General features: G+C 39.1%; 1 protein-coding gene across 4 annotated transcripts in view; it reads right to left on the reverse strand.

Moving 5' to 3' along the window:
- LOC122802629 overlaps positions 1-20349 on the reverse strand; it is a 1172105-nt gene that overhangs the window by 282503 nt on the left and 869253 nt on the right. For all 4 annotated transcript variants that reach the window (XM_044072319.1, XM_044072318.1, XM_044072317.1 and 1 more), the window contains one exon: positions 3237-3464. In XM_044072319.1, coding sequence (XP_043928254.1) covers positions 3237-3464 — 228 coding nt within the window. The remainder of the gene's footprint in view (positions 1-3236; positions 3465-20349) is intronic.

Genomic DNA, 20349 nt, shown 5'->3' on the forward strand with positions numbered 1-20349 from the left:
AGAACTATTCACAGAGTCCCTATACAACCATGTGAATGCCTGCATAGAGGCTGCCATACTTACCAGAAATAAATCCAAAACAAACACTGAAAACAAATCCCAATAGTGGAATACTCACCTAAAGAGTATATAATAAAAGAAGAAGACATGTCATGGTCAAAATCAGGAAGTGCAACTCCCTTAAAGACAAGTGCGCTCTTATACATCTAAACAACAAACTAAGATATCTAATAAAGTCCAAGAAGCCCAACTATGAGAACTGTATAGCCTCATAGGCTAAGGACAATCTTGAGGCCTTCTTCAGCTTTGTGTGGACTCTAAAGGCAACACATAGCAGTGTGCTGAACGGATGGCAAATGGTACTATCTACATCGGTCTGGGTGACATAGCAAGTCTACTGGCTGCTAAATTTAGCTCAAACTTCACCCCCACTCCCTCCAGCTCCACCAAGTGAAATTCCCTCCAACATACTTCCTCTGAATAGTAGCATGGACCAGGTGCTGGCGATACTCACTAAAGTCAAGAACACTGCCTCCACAGGTCCTGACAACATTCCCAGTTGCATTCTAAACAGTCTAAACCACAACCTATCAAGACCACTTGAGGCACTCTTCAACTATGGTCATGAAACACTATGTGTTCCAAGTGAATGGAGGACCGCAAAGGTCATTCGCCTCCATAAGGGTGGACCATCAACCAACCCAGGGAACTACAGACCTATCAGTCTAACAGGTTTAATATGCAAAGCCATGAAATAAATTATCATATAAATGATAAACAAGGACATGAGCAACCTGCAGACACTAGACTCATCCCAGCTTGGCTTTGTTAAGGGAAGGTCATGCCTATTTAACCTGGTTAGCGTCTTTGAGAGGGTCACCAAGGCAATGAAAGAGGGTAAAACAGTGCACACTGCTTATCTCGACCTGGCCAAGGCATCTGATACATACTACACTCAGGCGTTGTGGACAAGCTCTTTGACTTAGGCATTCATCTCTACAAAACTCACTGGCTTGCCATCTGGCTCACACACAGGACCCAAGAAGTCAGGATTGGTTATACCACCTCCACCAAGAGACCAGTCACCAGTGGAGTATGCCAGGGCCCTATGCTGGGCTTGCTCATGTTTGGCATGTACTCCTCAAAAGTCAAGGCCAACATTCAAAGCCTCAGTCTCACCAAGTCTGCAGATGACTGTAAACTGGGAGCTATTATAGATTCCCCCAAGACACCAACATTTTGCAAGAGGATTTAACATAGACAAGTGACTGCTGCCAAAGGCACAACCTAAAACAAAATGCTAAAAAATGCATTATAATATTCTTTGGGAAACTATCAGCCCAAGTTAATTACTCTATCGATAAAACACCCCTAAGAGTCAACCCAGTAGCAAGGGATCTCGGAATATATGTAAACAGCAACATGGCCTTTGATCAACATGTAGCTCAGATAATAAGAAAATCATTATATGTTGCCCAACTTATAGGTAAGGGCATGACATTCAGGTCCAAGGAAGTTATAGTACCACTCTACTTGGCCCTTACCAGACAATGCCCCCTTTGGCATGTATGTAACCAGACACTTGCAAAGGTTAGAACACCCACAAAGGTTTCTCACCAGGAGAATTCAGGGCAAGAATACTCTGCCCTACACTGATCGACCCAGCTCTGATGGATCTGTTGCGCACGGACAAAACAAACAGCACCAGAAATACTAGATCCAAGGAACTAAATTTCACTTATGACATAAACAGTACGTGCTGGAGGGACAGATATGTGTCCCAAATAATCCCCACACTATGGAATAGCTCACCATCCATGTAAAACAGAGTTTGACCGTGACACTACTCGAACAAAACCTTGACAACTGGAAGGCAAAATCGTAAATTTATCCGAGGTCTGTCCCCATGTCCCTTATGCACAGAGGCTGTAAATAAGAAAAGTTTTACCCTAATCATCACCCCCTACAAATCCTTAGTTACCTCCCAACTAACATGCCCCCAATCTATAGACGCCCATGATACTTGGGGACCAAAATGGTTTAGGGTGCACAGCTAGGCTTGTAAGGGTCCTAGTGGTGGTTAGCCTAGTAACAACCTTTGAACCTATTATTATTTTCATATTTACATTCATATTTTCACATTAGACAGAGTTACATGTTATTAAGAGACATGGTGTGAAATGTCATGGTGGGAGACAGAAAAATGTACCATCACTGTTCAAGTACAGTACACTGTGTTAGAGTTACTGTACTATTTACACTTCCTAAACCAAGTGACTTACAAAGCATTGTATGCCATCACAAAGCATTGCATACCATCATCTGAAATCTTAGACAACTGAGAAGAAAACTGACACTTCTGTTTATGCTGTAAATTCTACATCTTGAAAGATATTCAGTGTTATGTTAATTATATAAAGAAGTACATTTTTCATACTTATGTATATATCTCAGCCAGCAACTACTTTTTAATGCCTTGTTAAAGCTCAGATTTGACTGAACAAAAGTATGTTGACACTACATGTCTAAGTTGTGCAGTTTACAGTATATGAAAAATTGTTTATAAAACTTGCAAAAAATACAATTCTATGTTTATTTGCATTACAATGTATTACAGTAATTATCTAAAAATGTGACTGCACTATTAGCGCTGTAAAGAATGCTTTTTACTAATTGTTGTGTGTACATTTTTGAATAGCACTGACTGTTCGCAAGATATTACAATTGTCTGGCTTATGCTTTTTAACTTCATTTTTCAGAAAATACTCTAGAATGTAAGAATACAAGTTGGCTGATAAAACTACACAGCTCAAATGCGTTAATGAGCTAAAGCTTGTTTCCCATGCGGTTCTACTGCATGGCACAAAAGCTGCAACACTGTAGGACATAGTCAGCCTTGAAGCTTTTGCTTCTTTTAGTTTGTAGACAGAATTCTTTAGGCATGATTTCTTAAACATAAAAAGGCTTAATTAGGTCTCAAGTGTGAGAAGGTTTTTCTAGGTAAAAAATGTTGCACACTTAAAGCATTAACTTCTTGTGATAATATTTTTAAGGGATCAAGATATGCTATAATAAATAATGTCAAAACTTATAGAAAATTTTTGGGAGCCACAGCTTTATGCAAACAATAAATTTTACATATTTTTACCACATTATCTTTCTCCAAATGATAAACATGCATGTTGTATAAACATTACACTGATTTAAAGAAAAACTGAGATGGTTGTTTTACATACCCTTCTCAGCGGAAGGTGAAGCAGTCTCCTTTTCTTTAAGATTATCTGCAACATCTTTGTAGGCTGGTGCACTGTGGTTTGACTGCATCAACAATTCCTGCAACATCCCCTTGTAGTTGTCACTAGCTTTGCAGGTAGGTTGTAATCTCCAGTCAAATATACTTGCTAGGTGGGTGAGAGCAGTTTTTGCTGCCTCATGTTCAGCTGCCTTCTTTCTTGAGGCACCCTCTGAAAACAAACACAATTCAAACGTTAGCCAGCTTTGCTAAACACCCATAATAAACAATAATAAGCAATAATAAACAATGATAGTGCATCACTGTAATTCAAAACATTAAGGAAGATAAGCTATGACTCTATTTCTGTAAGTCATGTTTCCAAACGTTTTTATATAACTAACATATTAGCGAGAACAAAATACTAAATAAAGATCATAAAATATTTCAAGAACAGAAATAAATGTTCTTTTAACTGGGCTGGGATGGTAGGCTGAAAGATACTGGTACAGACTTAGGTTACATCTCCAGGGAGTGTAAAACTGGCAGCCTTCTGGCACAGGAATATTGGGGGGGGGTGACAAAATGAGTTGAGTTGCAATATTGTCACACTTTTTTGTACAGCCAGGAAAAGAAAGAGAGAGGGAGAGAGAAAAAATAAAAAAAAGTTATATACTTACCATAACTTTCCATCTATGTTGTCCATTTTCATTCTTCCTCAACTGTTGGGTTCAGATCCAATCCTTGGATCCGACACGTCCATTACTAAAGCTTGTGGCCACCAAAAAGCTCTCAAGCTTCTCCCTTACCCATAATGCACCCACCCCTAATATACTAAATATTATGTTTGCTGTTTTACATAAAGTAGAAAGAACTACTATAAATTTTCTAACTGAAAAATCCATATTTGGAGCTCAACATCAAGGACAGTAATGTCCTTATAATCTCTTATTCTTCCAGAAATCCAATGTGAAAAGGGTTGGGGGTGGTGGGCAGGAAGTTGAGGAAGAATGAAAATGTACAACACAGATGGAACATTATGGTAAGTTCATAACTTTTTTTTACCTAATGTTGTCAGCTTTCATTCTATCATCAACTGTTGTAACAGAGTCCCCAGCTACCTAAAATCCTCGTTGGACTCTAAGGAAGGGTATTCCTGAGCAGAGTTGACGCAAAGGTTGTTCTTCCCCTCGAGACCAGATCCAGTTTGTAATGAGTGATAAAGGCATGAGGACTGACCCAAGTGGCAGCTGCACATATATCGTCCATGGAAGCTCTAGCTAGAAATGCTGAAGACGTTGCCATGGACCTAGTTGAATGAACTCTTATAGGTTTTGGTAAGGTTAGACAAGCTGTCAGCCATCTGGCTAAGGTTACCTTTGCAACTGGTTTCCCCATTTTAGCACCTGCAAAGGATACAACTGATATGTCTTTCTGAATTCTTTCATTCTGTGTAGGTAAAAACTTAACTGCCTGTGAACATTTAATAAATGCAAGATATATTCACCTTTGGCAAATTAATGGACCGATTGAGATATTGGATTCTGACACCACCTTAAGAAGGAAAGAAGTGTTGGTATGTAATATGACTCTATCCTTATGAAAGATCAAGTAGGTTTAGACTTAGAGGATAATGCCTGAAGTTCTGAAATTTCTTCTAACAGAAGGAATGGCCACTAGAAAGATAGTTTTCCATGTCAAGAACTTTAGATTACATTTAGCTGCTGGTTCAAAGGGAGAATGAATTAAAGCCTGCAGTACCAAGGTCAAATACCATGGTGGAGTAGGATCTTAACATGGGGATCTCAGCAGGAGTGTGCCTCTCAAACAAGCTTTATAAAGTTTAGATGAGGTCACAGAAGAATTCTCAAATCCAATATGAAAATTAAAGACTGCTGCTAACTAAACTTTAATTGTTGAGCTAGCTCCTTCATTACAAATTGTTGCCAAAATTTAAAGTACACTTTGTACAGGAGCTGAGAAGGGTCAATATGTTTTTGTTCTGCCCAGCAAATTAACCTTTTCCATTTACTTGCATACAGTTTTCTTGTAGAAGGTTTAGGGGTAGATAAAAGTATATGGCAAATAGGGGAAACAGCATCTGTTATCTGGCTATTAATGGAATTGGAGAAACCATGCCGTTAGCCTGAGGTTTGTTATACCCGTATGAATCAAGCCTGTCTGGTGACACAGGAGGTCTAGAATTGCGTCCAGAATCCAAGGGGGGTAAAGAAGATGAGACCAAAGGAAGGGTAACTAAATCTGTCGAGGCCAGTAAGGTGCAATGAGGATGGTTTTGCTCCTTAACCTGGCAGCTTTCTGTAGAATCTTTGGAATTAAGGGAATTGGCGGGCAAGCATAAAGGAGACTGGGGAGGACCAATCATGGAGTACAGCATTCTTCGGTGATTCCCCCCCGAAGGGGGGATTAGGGCAAAGTAGCTCCTGCATTTGTTTTTAGAGGAGAAGCAAAAAAATTGCAGCAAGGTTGGTCTCATTGATGGAAAATTATTTCTGCCACTTTTAAGTTGAGACCACTTGTGAGATAGAAGAATGGACCTGCTCAATTTGTCTATCACATTTGGCTTCCCTGGAATGTGTTTTGCTATGAGAAAGCAGTTGGATGAAATCATCCACTGCCACATTCTGAGAGCTTCTCGATGCAACAGGTAAGACCTGGTTTCTCTTTGTTTTCTGATGTACCAAACTAATGATATATTGTCTGTCTGGATCATAACTGTCCCAAAACGGAGAGAGTCTTGGAATGCTTGCAACACTAAGAGCACTGCTCTCATTTCCAGAAAATTGATATGCATGTTGACCTCTTTGGGAGGACCAAGTGCCTTGGACTGTTTTCCTCCAGGAAGTGCCCCCTACCCAATCTGGGAATCATCCGTGGTCACTATGACCTTGGGCTGAGAGAGAATGAAAGGATGGTCTTGTAGAACTTGATTTGATTGAATCCATCACCAAAGGCATCTCTTGCATGTCTGACTGATTTTTATTTGTGCTGACATACATTGATAAAAAATTGACCACTGAGTTGCTAGCATCCATTGAAGAATTCTAAAATGAAATCTCACTAGAAGTGAAATGATGGCCACACACATTGAGCCCAAGGTTTGCAGAATCAACTGAGCTGAAATTTTGGTACTGCAAATTATTTTCCTGATCTGGAATCTGATAGTCTGTACTCTTGAGAGAGGAAGAGAAGCTGGCACTGACACTGTGTTGAACACTGCTCCTATGAATTCCAAGGTTTGAGTTAGTTGTAACTGAGACTTGTTGTAATTTATGGATATCTCCAGATGAAAACAAGTCCAAGATCTCTTGCTCTTATTAGTACATGCCTGGTCGGGGTGCTAATGAACCAGTCATCTAGATATGGAAACATTCAGAATCCCTGCAGTCTTAAGTGAGCTGCTACCACTGCCATGCATTTGGTGAACACCCTGGGAACTACGGTGAGACCATAGGGCAGTGCTCTGAACTGATAGTGACTGGCTCCCAGCCAGAAGCATAAATACCTTTGGATTGTCTGTTCATTTTTATGTGACAGTATGCATCCTGGAGGTCTATAGAGCATATCCAGTTATCCTCGTCAAGGAGAATGAACTGAACCGTGACCATCCGAAACTTTGTATGTCGAACTGACTTGTTCAAATCACTGAGATCCAGAATTGGTCTCCAAGTCCCCTGCCTTCTTTGGTACTAAAAAGAGTCTTGAGTAAGTTCCAGATTCTATCTGGTCTGGTGGGACCTCATGGATGAGACTTTTTTTTCTAGCAGCTTTTGTATTTGTAGTGTTGCTGCACAACTCTGACTGTGTGGAACACTGGGAAGTTTGCATACAGTCTGAGTTAGAAGTGAAAAAGGAATTATATAACCTATGGAAATAATCCTCTATACCCAAGTACAGTGGATATAAAAAGTGTAGACACCCCTGTTAAAATGCCAAGCTTTTGTGATATAAAAAAGGGAGACCACAATAAATCATTTCAAAACTTTTCCCACCTTTAATGTGACCTATAACCTGTACAATTCAATTAAAAAACAAATCCGTTAGGGGAATAAATAAAAAAAAAAGTACAATAAGCTGGTTGCATAAGTGTGCACACCTTTAAACTAATACTTTGTTGAAGCACCTTTTGATTTAATTACAGCATTCAGTTTTCTTGGATACACACCTGCCATCAATTAAAGAGATGCTGATTAACCCTACATAAAGTTCAGTTGTCCTAGCAGGAATTTCCTGACATGTACTCAGTTGCCTGCTACAGCAAAAGCCATGGTTCACAGACAGCTTACAAACCATCAAAGGGATCTTATTGTTGAAAGGTATCAGTCAGGAGAAGGGTACAAAAAAAATTCCACAGCATTGGAACACAGTGATAACAGTCATCAAAAAGTGGAGAAAATATGGGACAACAGTGACGTTGCAAAGAACTGGATGTCCCTCCAAATCTGATGAAAAGACAAGACAAAAACTGGTCAGGGAGGCTTCCAAGAGACCAACAGCAACACTGAAGGAGCTGTAGGAATTTTTGGCAAGTACTGGTTGTGTACTACATGTGACAACAATCTCCTGTATTCTCCATATGTGTGGGCTATGGGGTAGGGTTGCAAGATGGAAGCCTTTTCTTACACAGAAAAACATCCAGGCCCAGCTATAATTTGCAAAACAATACATCAAGTCTCCCAAAAGCATGTGGGAAAATCTATTACGGTCTGATGAGACCAGGGTTGAACTTTTTGGCCACAATTCCAAAAGGTACGTTTGATGCAAAAATACTTTGCATCTCCAAAAGAACACCATCGCCATGGTGAAGCATGATGGTGGCAGTATCATGCTTTGGGGTTGCTTTTCTTCAGCTGGAACTGGAGCTTTAGTCAAGGTGGAGGGAATTATGAACATTTCCAAATACCAGTCACTTTTAGCCCAAAACCTTCAGGCATCTGCTAGAAAGCTGAAGATGAATTTCACCTTTCAACATGACAATGACCTCAAGCATACATCCAAATCAACAAAAGAATGGGTTCATAGGTAGGTACTAGGCTATCGGCCCGAGGGCCAAAGTAAGCCTAGCCAGCAGTGTATTGGCTTCTGCCACCCATGTATTGTTAAATTCCTGCCCCTCTATCAAGCAGTGCCCCAGACATAATCCCAGGGGTGAATTTCCTATCACCCATCCACTTATCAAGGTTTTTCTTGAATAATGCTATCGATGAGCTCTGCTTGATGTGGATGGAAATTTTGTTCCAGAGCATGGGAAGTCTCTGGGACAAGAATCTATCCTGCCAGCATGTCCTATTTATTGTTGTGGTGAGGTTTAGGTCACTAGAGCGTGTGGCTTGGGGAGATTGGGATTTCTTCAAGTGGAGCATGTCCAGCAATTCCAGGTTTGACATAGCTTTGTATGTCAGACATAGATCTCCTTGGAGTAAGCGATATGTGACCGAGTAGAGTTTGAGTTTCTTGAGCCGGTTGGCATAGGGCAATTGTTTAAGGCCAGCAATCCTTCTGGTGAGGTACTTTTGGGGCCTCTCAAGTTGTTGTAGGTGTCTTGTGAGGTACATCCCAAATGGGGCACTGTATTCAATGAGGGGTCTGATAAGTGATGAGTAGAGGGGAACGATGACTTCCTTATTCCTAGATGCAAACCCTTTTGCGATTAGGTGGGCCACGTAGAAATATTTTCTGACCACTGTGGCAATGCTGTTATCAAAGGAGAGGTTACTATCCACTTGGGTCCCAAGGTCTCTTATCACACTTTCTGTGTTAAGTGAACTTCCCCCTATTTGGTAATATATGGGCACCGTGTTTTTACCAAAGGGGATAACAATGCACTTTTTGGCATATAGCTTGAGGCCATGATGTTGACACCAGGTGTCTGTCTCTGTGAGGCTCTTTTGCAGGATGTCTACTTCAGCAGGGGAATCGATAATGGCACCTAGTTTGCAGTCGTCTGTGAACTTGGTTAGCCATAGACCCTTGATGTTTGCTTGCACTTCAGAGAAGTATATACCAAACAGTAGGGGTCCAAAGACTGAACCCTGGGGTACACCACTTGTCACTGGTTTGGAGTCGGATCTGGAGTCTGCACCTCTTACCATGTGGGTTCTGTCCATGAGCCAGTTGGCCACCCATCTCGTGAGGTAAGGTTTTATGTTAAGGTTGATGAGTTTATCTATGATTCCTGACTGAGGGATAGTGTTGAAGGCTTTAGCGAGGTCCAGGTAGGCTGTGTGGACTACCTTGTCTTCATCTATGGCCTTAGTAACTGTTTCACAGAAATCTACCAAGTTTAGGAGACATGACCTACCTTTTACAAATCCGAAATGGGTAGCATCCAGAGTTTGGAGGTTACCAATGTCTTTGTTTATGATTCCCATGATGACACGCTCCATGGCCTTGCAGACCAGGCTTGTCAGGCTAATAGGTCTATAGTTACCGGGGTCTGTGGTGGTTCCTCCTTTGTGGAGTGGGATAACCATTGCTGTGTGCCATTCTGTGGGCACATAGTCTGTGGTGAGGCTTTGAATGAACATGGATTTTAGGTGGGGGGCTAGTTCATTTTGGAGTTCGTGTACGACGCAGCTTGGGATGTTGTCTGGTCCCATGGAAGCTGTGTTTTTGGCTTTAGAGAGTGCCCTTTTTACCTGTGTGTTTGTGATTACCGGGGCTTTACAACCATCTGGTATAGGTATAGGCCCTTTGGGGGGTGAGGGGGCAGTAAAGTTTGCACTGAACCTATTTGCCAATATGTTGGCAATATCAGTTGGCTCTGTATATTTTGTGCCATTCTGTTGCAACTCAGTGCAGATTTGGGTGTTGCCATGGAGGTTCTTGACATAGCTAAAGAATGCCATGTAGTTGTCTTTGGAATGCTGGCAATTTTTCTTTCAAAATTAGCTTTGGTGGATTTTCTGAGGGACCTTAGTTTCTTACTGAGGCCCATCAGTGAGTTCCTTCATACCTGGCTTTTTACTCTCTTTTGCAACAGTTTCTTCCTTCTGTTGTAGAGTTTGTTAATGGCAGGGGACCACCAGATCAGCTTCCTTTTTTTGGAGGATAGCGTCTTGGTTTTGTTGGGGATAGCACGATCCATGCACTCATGCAGGTGCTTGTACAGTGCATTTGTGTAAGATTCAGAAGTTGTGACTGTATTGACTGTGTTATCCATCTGCAGGGGCGTCGTGAAGTTAGTCACCTCAGTTTTGAGTAGCGTGAAGTTCGCTTTGAAAACATTTTTTACGATGGTTTCCTTGTGTGGGCGTGGGGTCGGGATGTGGATATCTAGGGTGATTAGTTTATGGTCTAATCTAACAAGCAAGGAGTTGATCTCGGGTGTTGAGCACCGGTCACCCATGTTGGTGATGACCAGGTCCAAAACATTGTTGCCCCTGGTGGGGGGTGATGACTAGTTGATCCAGGGCGTTAGAGTTAATAAATTCCAGGAATCGCTGAGCAAGGGGGTTATTACAAGAGTAGTTTTCCCAGTTTATGTTGGGGTAGTTGAAATAGCCCATTATTATGGTGTTTGGTTGGACCCTCATTTTTTCCAATGTCTCTAGGAACGAGGAGTGAGAGTCCTGGGTTAGGGTGGGGGATCTATAACAAGCTACAATTTGGAATGCATTTTTGCCCTGGGTTAGTTACACTTGATTGATTTCAGAGGCATCGTGTTTTGCAACTAGCCTGGAGGTGTGGATGTCCTTGATAAATATGGACACACCTCCGCCCTTCGAGTTTCGGTCCGGGTTTGGTGGCCGAAACGTGTGGTGTGAATTATAGCCTGGTAGTGCTGGGATGCTCTTGGGAGCCTTGAACCAGGTCTCAGTCACTGCACAGATATCGATGTTCTCCATTTTGAGGAGTGCCTCGAGTGAGTGCAATTTGAGGTTTAGACAACTAGCATCGAGTAACATTGCCCTCAGTTTTTTTGTTACCTGTAGTTCTTATGGTGATGGGTTTGTTTTTTGAGCCTTGCCTAAAAAAGGCACTATAGGGGCGGCAAGAGCCTTGGCCAATATCCTGAATCCCAGGGGTGACAGGTGCACGCCATCTCTGGTGAAGTATTGTGGCCTGTCAAGCATGTCATCCCAGGCAGACAGATACTGGATCCTCTTTGGATGACACCAAAAGCTTAGCCAATTGTTGAAGTTGATCATCTTATCCTTGTACTGTGGTATCATTTTTGGTGAAGGCAGGATGCTACTCAGGGCTAGGGTCATGCCTGCCTGGGCTACAAGATCAGAGAGCTCTTCCATGTCTCTTCGTGTGGTCCAGGGAGGTACGTCTTAGGTCATTTACACCAACATAGACTATGACAGAGTCATATTTGTACTTGCCTTGTAGTGACCTGAGTGCATGCGTTATGTGGTGGATTCTGGCACCTGACAAGCAGCTGACAGTAACCTTTTCTTTGTCCAGCCTGGTGAGTGGGACATCGGTGTGCCTGACTATAGAGTCACCTATCACTAGTGTGTTGGGTATGTTGTTTTGCCTTATGGGCTGTGGTTGTGCGGCACACCAAGTTTGTGGGCTATGTGTTGTTTGGGGTGTGTTGGTGACAGGAGGTTGCTTGTGTGTCTGCTTTGGAGGTCTCTGTTGCCTAGGCAGATTTAGATTTTTAATCAGAGCCTCTGTATATGTCTTGGTGTTTCTATGTGTGGGTTTTGGAGGTGTTGGTTTAGTTGATCTATGTGTTCTGAGTGGGGTGTTGCGAGTTGTTACCTTCTCCTACTGACTGTCTGTTCCAGTCTTGGTTGGAGAGAGCTTTGCCTCTAGATTGGCTGTATAAGTGCATCTCTTGCAAGTGTTAGTGTTTGGTGGTAGGAGGAGAAGGTTGTCTGTGTACATGAGGCAGTTGCTTCAATATGCCCAGGCTCATCAGGTAGGCTGGAGAGTATGCCGGGAGCTGTCTCTTGGACATTCCTGAAAAAGTAGGGAAGTATAAAGACTATTCCCTTCTGGCAGATGCGAGGGTTGAGTGCTTAGTGCTGCAGTAGATTTAGAACAAGTGCTGGGCTGAAAGGTGCGGGTATGAGTGCTTTAGGCTGAAAGACTGACAATTTATAAGGGAAAAACTGAATAGCAGACTTTGTGGAGCAGGGTATGGTTAACCCCAGCTAACCAGCGCTGTGAGGTGCGCAAAAGCAGGTTTTTATAGCAGAAAGATAAAAGGGGTAGAAATTAGCCCAAAATGGACAATAAACTACACATTTTGAGCTGAAAACCATTCCTCCAGGGATAGATAGGCTGCTCAAAGCTCCCCACTCTCATTGGTGAACAGAAAATCTTCCTTCTATCCAAGTAAGGTATGGGCTAACACAGAAACTACAATGCAGCCCTGGATTCAGCAAACTCTGAAAACTGGACTTTACTAGCTTCAGAAAGGCGGGAAACAAGTATAGGATAGCTTATTTTTCTTGTTTCTTTTTGTTTTTTCTTTAAGAAATTAAGGCAGTTAAGGCAAAATAAAAACTTTACAGCACAGAAAAATGGCTATCACACTTGAGTGTGTAGTCTACAACAGTTAAAACAGTTTAAATGCTCAAAACAATGAATTTAAAGTGCAAACAGTAAATAAGTACAATTAAACAGTTGCAAAAGGCTTTTTAGTATTAAATAAACGCTAGAAACCTAGTGTTTAGGTGGAATTAGCAATTTCTAAAAAGAAACAAGCCAAAAAAGTACTTAAATCAAACCAAAGTCTCTCTTTTGTCTTTCTGTTGCTGTAGGACTCTGCAGATCACCTGGGCAGGTTTTTGCTGAGCTGATACAAGTGCAAAAAATGCGCAAATGCAGGTTTTTACAGCAGGAAGATAAAAGGGATAGAAATTAGCCCAAAATGGCCAATAAACTACAAATTCTGAGCTGAAAAACACTCTTCCAAGGACAGACAGGCTACTCAAAGCTCCCCACTCTCACTGGTGAACAGAGAAACTTCCTTCTATCTAAGTAAGGTATGGGCCAACAGAGAAACTACAATACAGCCCTGGATTCAGCAATCTCTGAAAACTGGACTTTACTAGTTTCAGAAAGGGGGGAAACAAGTATAGGATAGCTTGCTTTTTTTGTGTTTTTAAGAAATTAAGGCAGTTAAGACAAAATAAACACTTTAAAGCACAGAAAAATGGATATTGCACTTGAATGTGTAGCCTACAACAGTTAAAACAGTTTAAATGCTCAAAAAAACTAATTTAAATAACACTGCTGGAGAAGCACTATTCTCCAGCGCTATATCCAAATTGTGGAACACCCCCCCCCCCCACAATAACCTCTCTACCATCATGCACCCACTTCAAAGCTTTACTTAAAGCGCACCTAAAAACATACTGGCAATGCCCTTGTAACTCGCCCCTCTAACTTCTCCCACTTCATCTACCCTCTACCTTTCTTCCACCCCACAAACTACCTTTGATTACAGCAAGTTCTGATACTTCCACGCCTATCTACTTATTATATGGCAGTAACTTCTTATTGTAACAATTGTTAATATCTGCTATGACTTCGTGGATAGAACAGATGCTAGTTATCTACTGAATGTACTATGTTCTTCATCTGCAACTATGTTTGTAATATTTTAATTGCTAGGATTCGTCATCTGTAACTATGTCTGTAATATTTTAATTTGTGGAGCTTTTCTCCCCGGACCTCCGCTGAAAATGGACCTGCGTCCAGTCGGACATTCCCGGTCAACAAATGTAAATAAATAAAAATAAATAAATAAATAAATAAAGTGCAAACAGTAAGTACAATTAAAGAGTTGCAGAAGAAAATTACAGTTTTGGAATGGCCCAGCCAGAGCCCAGACCTAAATCCAATAAAAAATCTGTGGGGTGACCTGAAGAGGGCTGTGCACAAGAGATGCCCTCGCAATGTGACAGATTTAGAGCACTTTTGCAAGGAAGAATGGACAAATATTGTCAATTCAAGATGTGCCATGCTGACTCCTACCTAAGAAGACTGAATGCTGTAATTAAATCAAAAGGTGCTTCAACAAATTATTAGTTTAAGGGTGTGCACACTTATGCAACCAGCTTATTGTACGTTTTTTATTTTTTATATGTTCTCCCCTAACAGATTTGTTTGTTTTTCAATTGAATTTTACAGGTTATAGGTCACATTAAGGGTGGGAAAATATTTGAAATTATTTACTGTGATCTTATTTTTTTATATCACAAAAACCTGGCATTTTAGCAGGGGTTTGTACACTTCTTATAACCACTGTATCTCTTGTTATCTCTAGCCAGGGTCTCTGGTGCAGGGATGATCAACCCCCAATTGCCTCTATAGGGGGATAATCAGGCCTCCTTTCAGGAGCGCTGATAGGGTCTATCACAGAAAAAATCTCTAGACCCTTGGTTTTGCGGTCCTCATCTGCCATGTGGGTGTCATTGCTCATTTGAGTTCTGCCTCTTCCCCTGGGGGAACTATCTCCACGTGTCCTAGAAAGGACCCTGGGACTTACTGAACCACATTTTCAGTCCACCTCACTGAAAAGTATCAAAACACAGAAACCTGATCTCTACCACGATGCAACCAGATAACAAGTTGAAATGCAGTCAATAATCCATGAAGTAAGCCAATAAACGTAGTAAATGTATATAAAAAAGTTCTTTAATCCAAGAAACAGTGGGTGAAGGTAAGCGCTTTCGCGTGGACACAACCACGCTTCCTCAGACAATGAATAACCCCACAAGCAAAGTTTAAATAATGTGATAATTAAAAGCAAACCTAAGTTAATTAATTACAACAATTAGCAGTTAAAGAAAAACTATCAAGCAACAGTCAAAGTGTATTTGTTCTAAGAAGTTTTTACATGATCATATGCAAGTTCAACAGATACTTCATTATATAGTATCTAATTAGAATATACTTACAAAGCAAAACTAATCTAACATAATTACACATTCAAGAGATGTATAAAAAGTGCATTCACGTGCAGATTGATGTAGAAATTCTGGCAGCAGCGGAGTGTGGGTATTTAAGTAAAAGCACTAAACACTATACTACTGATTCTGAAGCGTAAGATGTCAAAAATTCAAGCTTTTAGTTAAATGACTATAAGTGTGATAGTCATACAATAAAGAATGGTAAACATTTTTTCACAAACTAAGAGTATTTAGAGAAGCTAATCGCTCCAGTTTCAGTTGCGGTAAGCAACATATATAAATGTTAAATGCATTTTTATTCATTACAGGCCCATAAATACTGCTATATAATGTTTATACAGTTGCTATTAGTTACTATACACTCTTTAGGTCATTAGGATGCAAGTGCTTCAATTACACTTAATATCATTGCAGAACGGAAGTTACATTTTAAACAACTTTAACTCAAAAATCAAAGTTAACAAACTAACCGCTGCTATGGTTGGTGGAATCTTGTGAAATGTATACACAAACACAAGAAATTTTTTGAAAACGCTAATATCTGTGTTTAAGGTATCAATAGCTTCGGTTGTAATGAGTATCACATCTAGAAAACGACAACATTGTTAAATAAACACAGATCTAGCGATAGTACTATCTGAAGATTATAACTAATATATATATAAAGAATAATCTTCGCTAGGATATAATATATAAAATATTTTGTATAAAATATTTAAAGTGCAACTAGCTTCAGTTACCATTAGCGTCAATTCAAAACCATAGCAAGATTTTATATTAGCTATAGATCAAATTACGAAGCTACCTAACTGCTGGAATAGTTAGCTCTCAAAAAAGTTACTGAGAACTTATGAAATCTAAATACTGATATGAAAACTTTTTAAGAAGTTATCTGTTTAGAATGCTAATAGCTATAACTAACAACAAATATACTAAAATTATGTGTAATAATGCTGAATCAATTGATGCAAACTACGTAAAATATACATATAAAAACAGTATACAACTACATTGGCTCAAAAACTTGACCCAATACATTCTTCCTATAAGGACTAACAAAATTTAAAAAGATAACATTCGATAAGGGAATAATAGGAAGTTAATTATTAGGCTTAAATGTACTTGACTTGACCTGCAGGCATAACTTAATGTTTAGAAGAAAAATTCTATCAAATACTGTATTTAACTACTTAATTACATAGCTATTATTAAACATAGAGAGTTTATATAAAATTAAGTAAGATATATGATCAGTAAAAACCTGAATGATAATTACTCCATGAGAATGCCTGTATCGAAATTAGTTTAAGAAATCATAAGGACTTAGATCCGATTAGAATAATTATGTGAAAATTTTTCATTTAATGATATCTTTAATACTCATTCTTGCTTAAAAAATATTATACAGTAATCTATATAAAAAATATATATACATATAATAAGTGAAAAAGTATATATGTATCTAAAAGATATATATATATATATATATATATATAAAGTATTTATGTATGTTGTTCTCCATATGTATTGACTATGCTTACCTAATTAATTTGAAACCTAAAAATACTACTATTATGACAAGATTAAGGAAATAAGTTTAAAAATTTTTTTGTGAATACTGTCAACATACTAAATAAATATTTATTATTTTAATAATTAAGAGATATAGACTGCATTTCATAAATAACAACCCATATTACAAAATTAATCAAGACTTAAAAAAGTTATTATTAAGTTACAGGGTATGTATAAAAAATTTTTTGGAAAAAATTTTTTGTTCAACCTTAACGTTTCCTAATATTTAGAATGGGTTTAATAGATACAGAAGTATTCAAACCAGGATAATTATGAGCATTGAACTTTAAAATCCATCTCAGTTCGGCTGAAGCCAAATTGTTAGTATCATCACCCCCTCTGGGATTTAGAGCTATTAGTTCTACCACTCTAAACAAAAAAGTATGGTCTCTTCGCTTAACTATGTGCTGGGCTAAGGCATTAGTATCTGATTCTTTCCTAATATCATACAAATGATCATAAACTCGATCAGCTAGTCTCCTTTTTGTGAGCCCAATATAAAACGCAGTGCATTTTGTACAGGTTGCTAAATATATTAAGTTTTTAGTTTGACAGGTGGCTGGTGTATTGAAATGAAAAGTAAAATTCAAAGTGGGATGGACAAAAATCAAATCAGGACAGATGTAACTACATCTGTTACAGTCACCACATGGAACTGTACCTGGGCTTGAAGTAACATTTCTGATGTCTAAACTATGATCTTTACATAGAATCTGCTTCAAATTAGGGCAGTTTTTATAGAGAAAAGTAGGGTGACTGCCAACTAAGTCAGTTACTAAAGCATCAGTCATTAGTATGTTCCAATTCCTGCGAATAATATTTTCTAAACACTTCACGTCACTTGTGTACTTTATAATGTAGGGAATTTTCAGTAAATTACCCACTACTTTAGGTCTAAATAAAGTGGGTTTCTTAAATACATGTGGGATAGTCTCTGAAGAACGTAAAATCTCATTCTTAATAGAACTAATTAACTCAATATTATAGCCTCTGTTTAAGAAAAATAGTTCTAATTTATTAATTTCTTGTTGTAAAATTTCACTGTCCTGATACAACCTAGTCAGCCTGATGAATTGACTCTTAACAATTCCAGGGAACATGTGCCTTGGGTGCATACTATTATATTGGAGTAGTGTGTTAGTCCAGGTTGGTTTTCTAAATATGGATGATGTAATCTTTCCTTGTTCATCAAGAGTCAGAGAGACGTCCAGAAAATTTACGCATTTTTTGGAGGCTTCCATTGTGAATTTTAAGTAGGTTTGTAGTAGTTTCTAAATAGTACAAAAACTGTTTGAATTCTTCAAGGGTGCCTTGCCGTATTAAAAGGACGTCATCTACAAAACGCTTGTAGAATTTGATTTTTTCAAAAGCAGAGTTATTAAATAGATATTCCTTTTCCCAATTCAAAACCACCAAGTTTGCATACGTGTTCGCGCATGGGGTGCCCATGGCCACCCCCCATGTCTGCAAATACGTTTTACCATCAAACATAAAGAGGTTGTTGTTAAGCACCAGGTCTAGTAACTGACAAATCAAGATTACTTTATCTGTGGAAAAGGCAGTATCCCTGACTAACAACTCTCTAATAGCTTCCAGACCCAAGTCATTGGGAATGGAAGTAAAAAGATTTTTTACATCAAGGGTTATTAGGATGTATTCTTTACTCCTAACGTCAAGAGTCAATTCATTAATGCTATTCAAAAGATGATAAGTATCTTTCAGGATAGATGGAACTGCGTCTACTATCGGTCTAAGAAATTTTTCAAGAGCAGTAGAAATTGTTGCAGTGACCCAATTACTACCTGAAACTATAGGTCTGAGAGGTATAGGTTCAACCTGTTTATGAATCTTTGGTAGGCCCTTTATCGTAGGAGTAGTTGGAAATTCTATAAATAGATAGTTATAGAATTCAGGAGAGATCTGCCTGCACATAAGTAAATCATGTAGAGTTGCATGTACATTTGTGACTATGGAATGAATTTCTTTCTGAGAAACTATTTTATAAGTATCTCGATCAGACAGCATATTTAACATTAACAAAGTATAGTCAATAGTGTTCATAATAATAATTCCACCTCCTTTGTCCGCAGGTCTAAAAGTTATATCTGAAAGTTGTTTAAATTTTTTGAGGGAAGTCATTTCACTGGATGTTAAATTTACATAGGCTATCCTCTTCTTGAGAAAGATTTCTATTCTAGGTTAAATGATAAAGGAGGTGAGAAATTGCTTTTGCATTTCAAAGACATAGGATCAGTATTTATTAACCTGCTACCTTGTCTGGCTGAAGTATTTTTAAAACACAATTTCAGAGCAATGCTTCTACAAAATAAACGTAAATCACATAGTACATCAGCTAGGTTACTACTTTGTGCAGGGATAAAATTAAGGCCATTGTTAATTAGACTAGTATCAGATGAGTCCATATCATGACAAGATAAATTAACAAATAGATCAGTCACATTTTCTGTCTTCGTGTCACTCCGTACCTCTCTTCGGATATTTTCCGTTTCCTTGGCCCTCTGCTCTTTGAGCGTCCTCTCCCTTGAAATTGTTGTTTTATCGGGTAGGGTAAAAAATGACTTGCTTCTTCGGCAGTTTTCGGTCTTGCTCCTAGTTGATTTTCATTATGGGTACTGACGAATGCTAACTGATTAGAAGGTGTGGTGTGGCAGAAGAAGCTGTTAGTCTGGGAAAATCATTTCCGACAGTATTAGGTACATTTGTTTCCGCTGTGGGTGGAAAAGGCAGAACAGAGTTTTTAGCAGACAAAGTAGGAAGATCATGATGTGTGACGTCAACTATTGAGTGTATAGGAGATGCCGGTTTTTGTTCATGAGTTTGTGTAATGTTATGCCTTGGCCAAACAAAGATCTGTCCAGTTTGAAAATCATTAAAGTCTCTCTGTAACTTCTTGAGCTTAATTTGCTTCAATTTGTCACTGAAGGAACTTACTTGTGAGAATATAGTTTGTAATCTGTTTTTTGCATAGTCCGATTTATAAGTTTCACACAGACTTTTGTATACAGAGTCTATATCATTACGAAGTTTGGTTTCAAGTGGTAAAAAGTATTCATTAAGTAGTGACATATATCTAAAACCTTGTTCAATGTTTAAGTCTTGCCACTTTTTTAAAAGAACCGGATAGTTACTTCCATATGACGGCATACAAAAAACACGCATTCCCCTAGGGACAATGCGATAATGCAAAGAAGCTTCAAGGTGCTGCCTCTGCCAGGCGTACCTTTGCAGCAAATACAGCTTATCTTCAAAATCTTTAGCAGTCTGGTTAAATTCAACCACATTTTCTTCAGGTAAAACAGTTACTGATTCAACGGAAGACCCACCTAGTTCCAGAGCTGGGATTCGTCATCTGTAACTATGTCTGTAATATTTTAATTTGTGGAGCTTTTCTCCCCGGACCTCCGCTGAAAATGGACCTGCGTCCAGTCGGACATTCCCGGTCAACAAATGTAAATAAATAAAAATAAATAAATAAATAAAGTGCAAACAGTAAGTACAATTAAAGAGTTGCAGAAGAAAATTACAGTTTTGGAATGGCCCAGCCAGAGCCCAGACCTAAATCCAATAAAAAATCTGTGGGGTGACCTGAAGAGGGCTGTGCACAAGAGATGCCCTCGCAAT

Source organism: Protopterus annectens, chromosome 5.part0 (genome assembly GCF_019279795.1).
Source record: "Protopterus annectens isolate FY-2018-M chromosome 5.part0, PAN1.0, whole genome shotgun sequence".
NCBI classification, from domain to species: Eukaryota; Metazoa; Chordata; order Ceratodontiformes; family Protopteridae; genus Protopterus; species Protopterus annectens.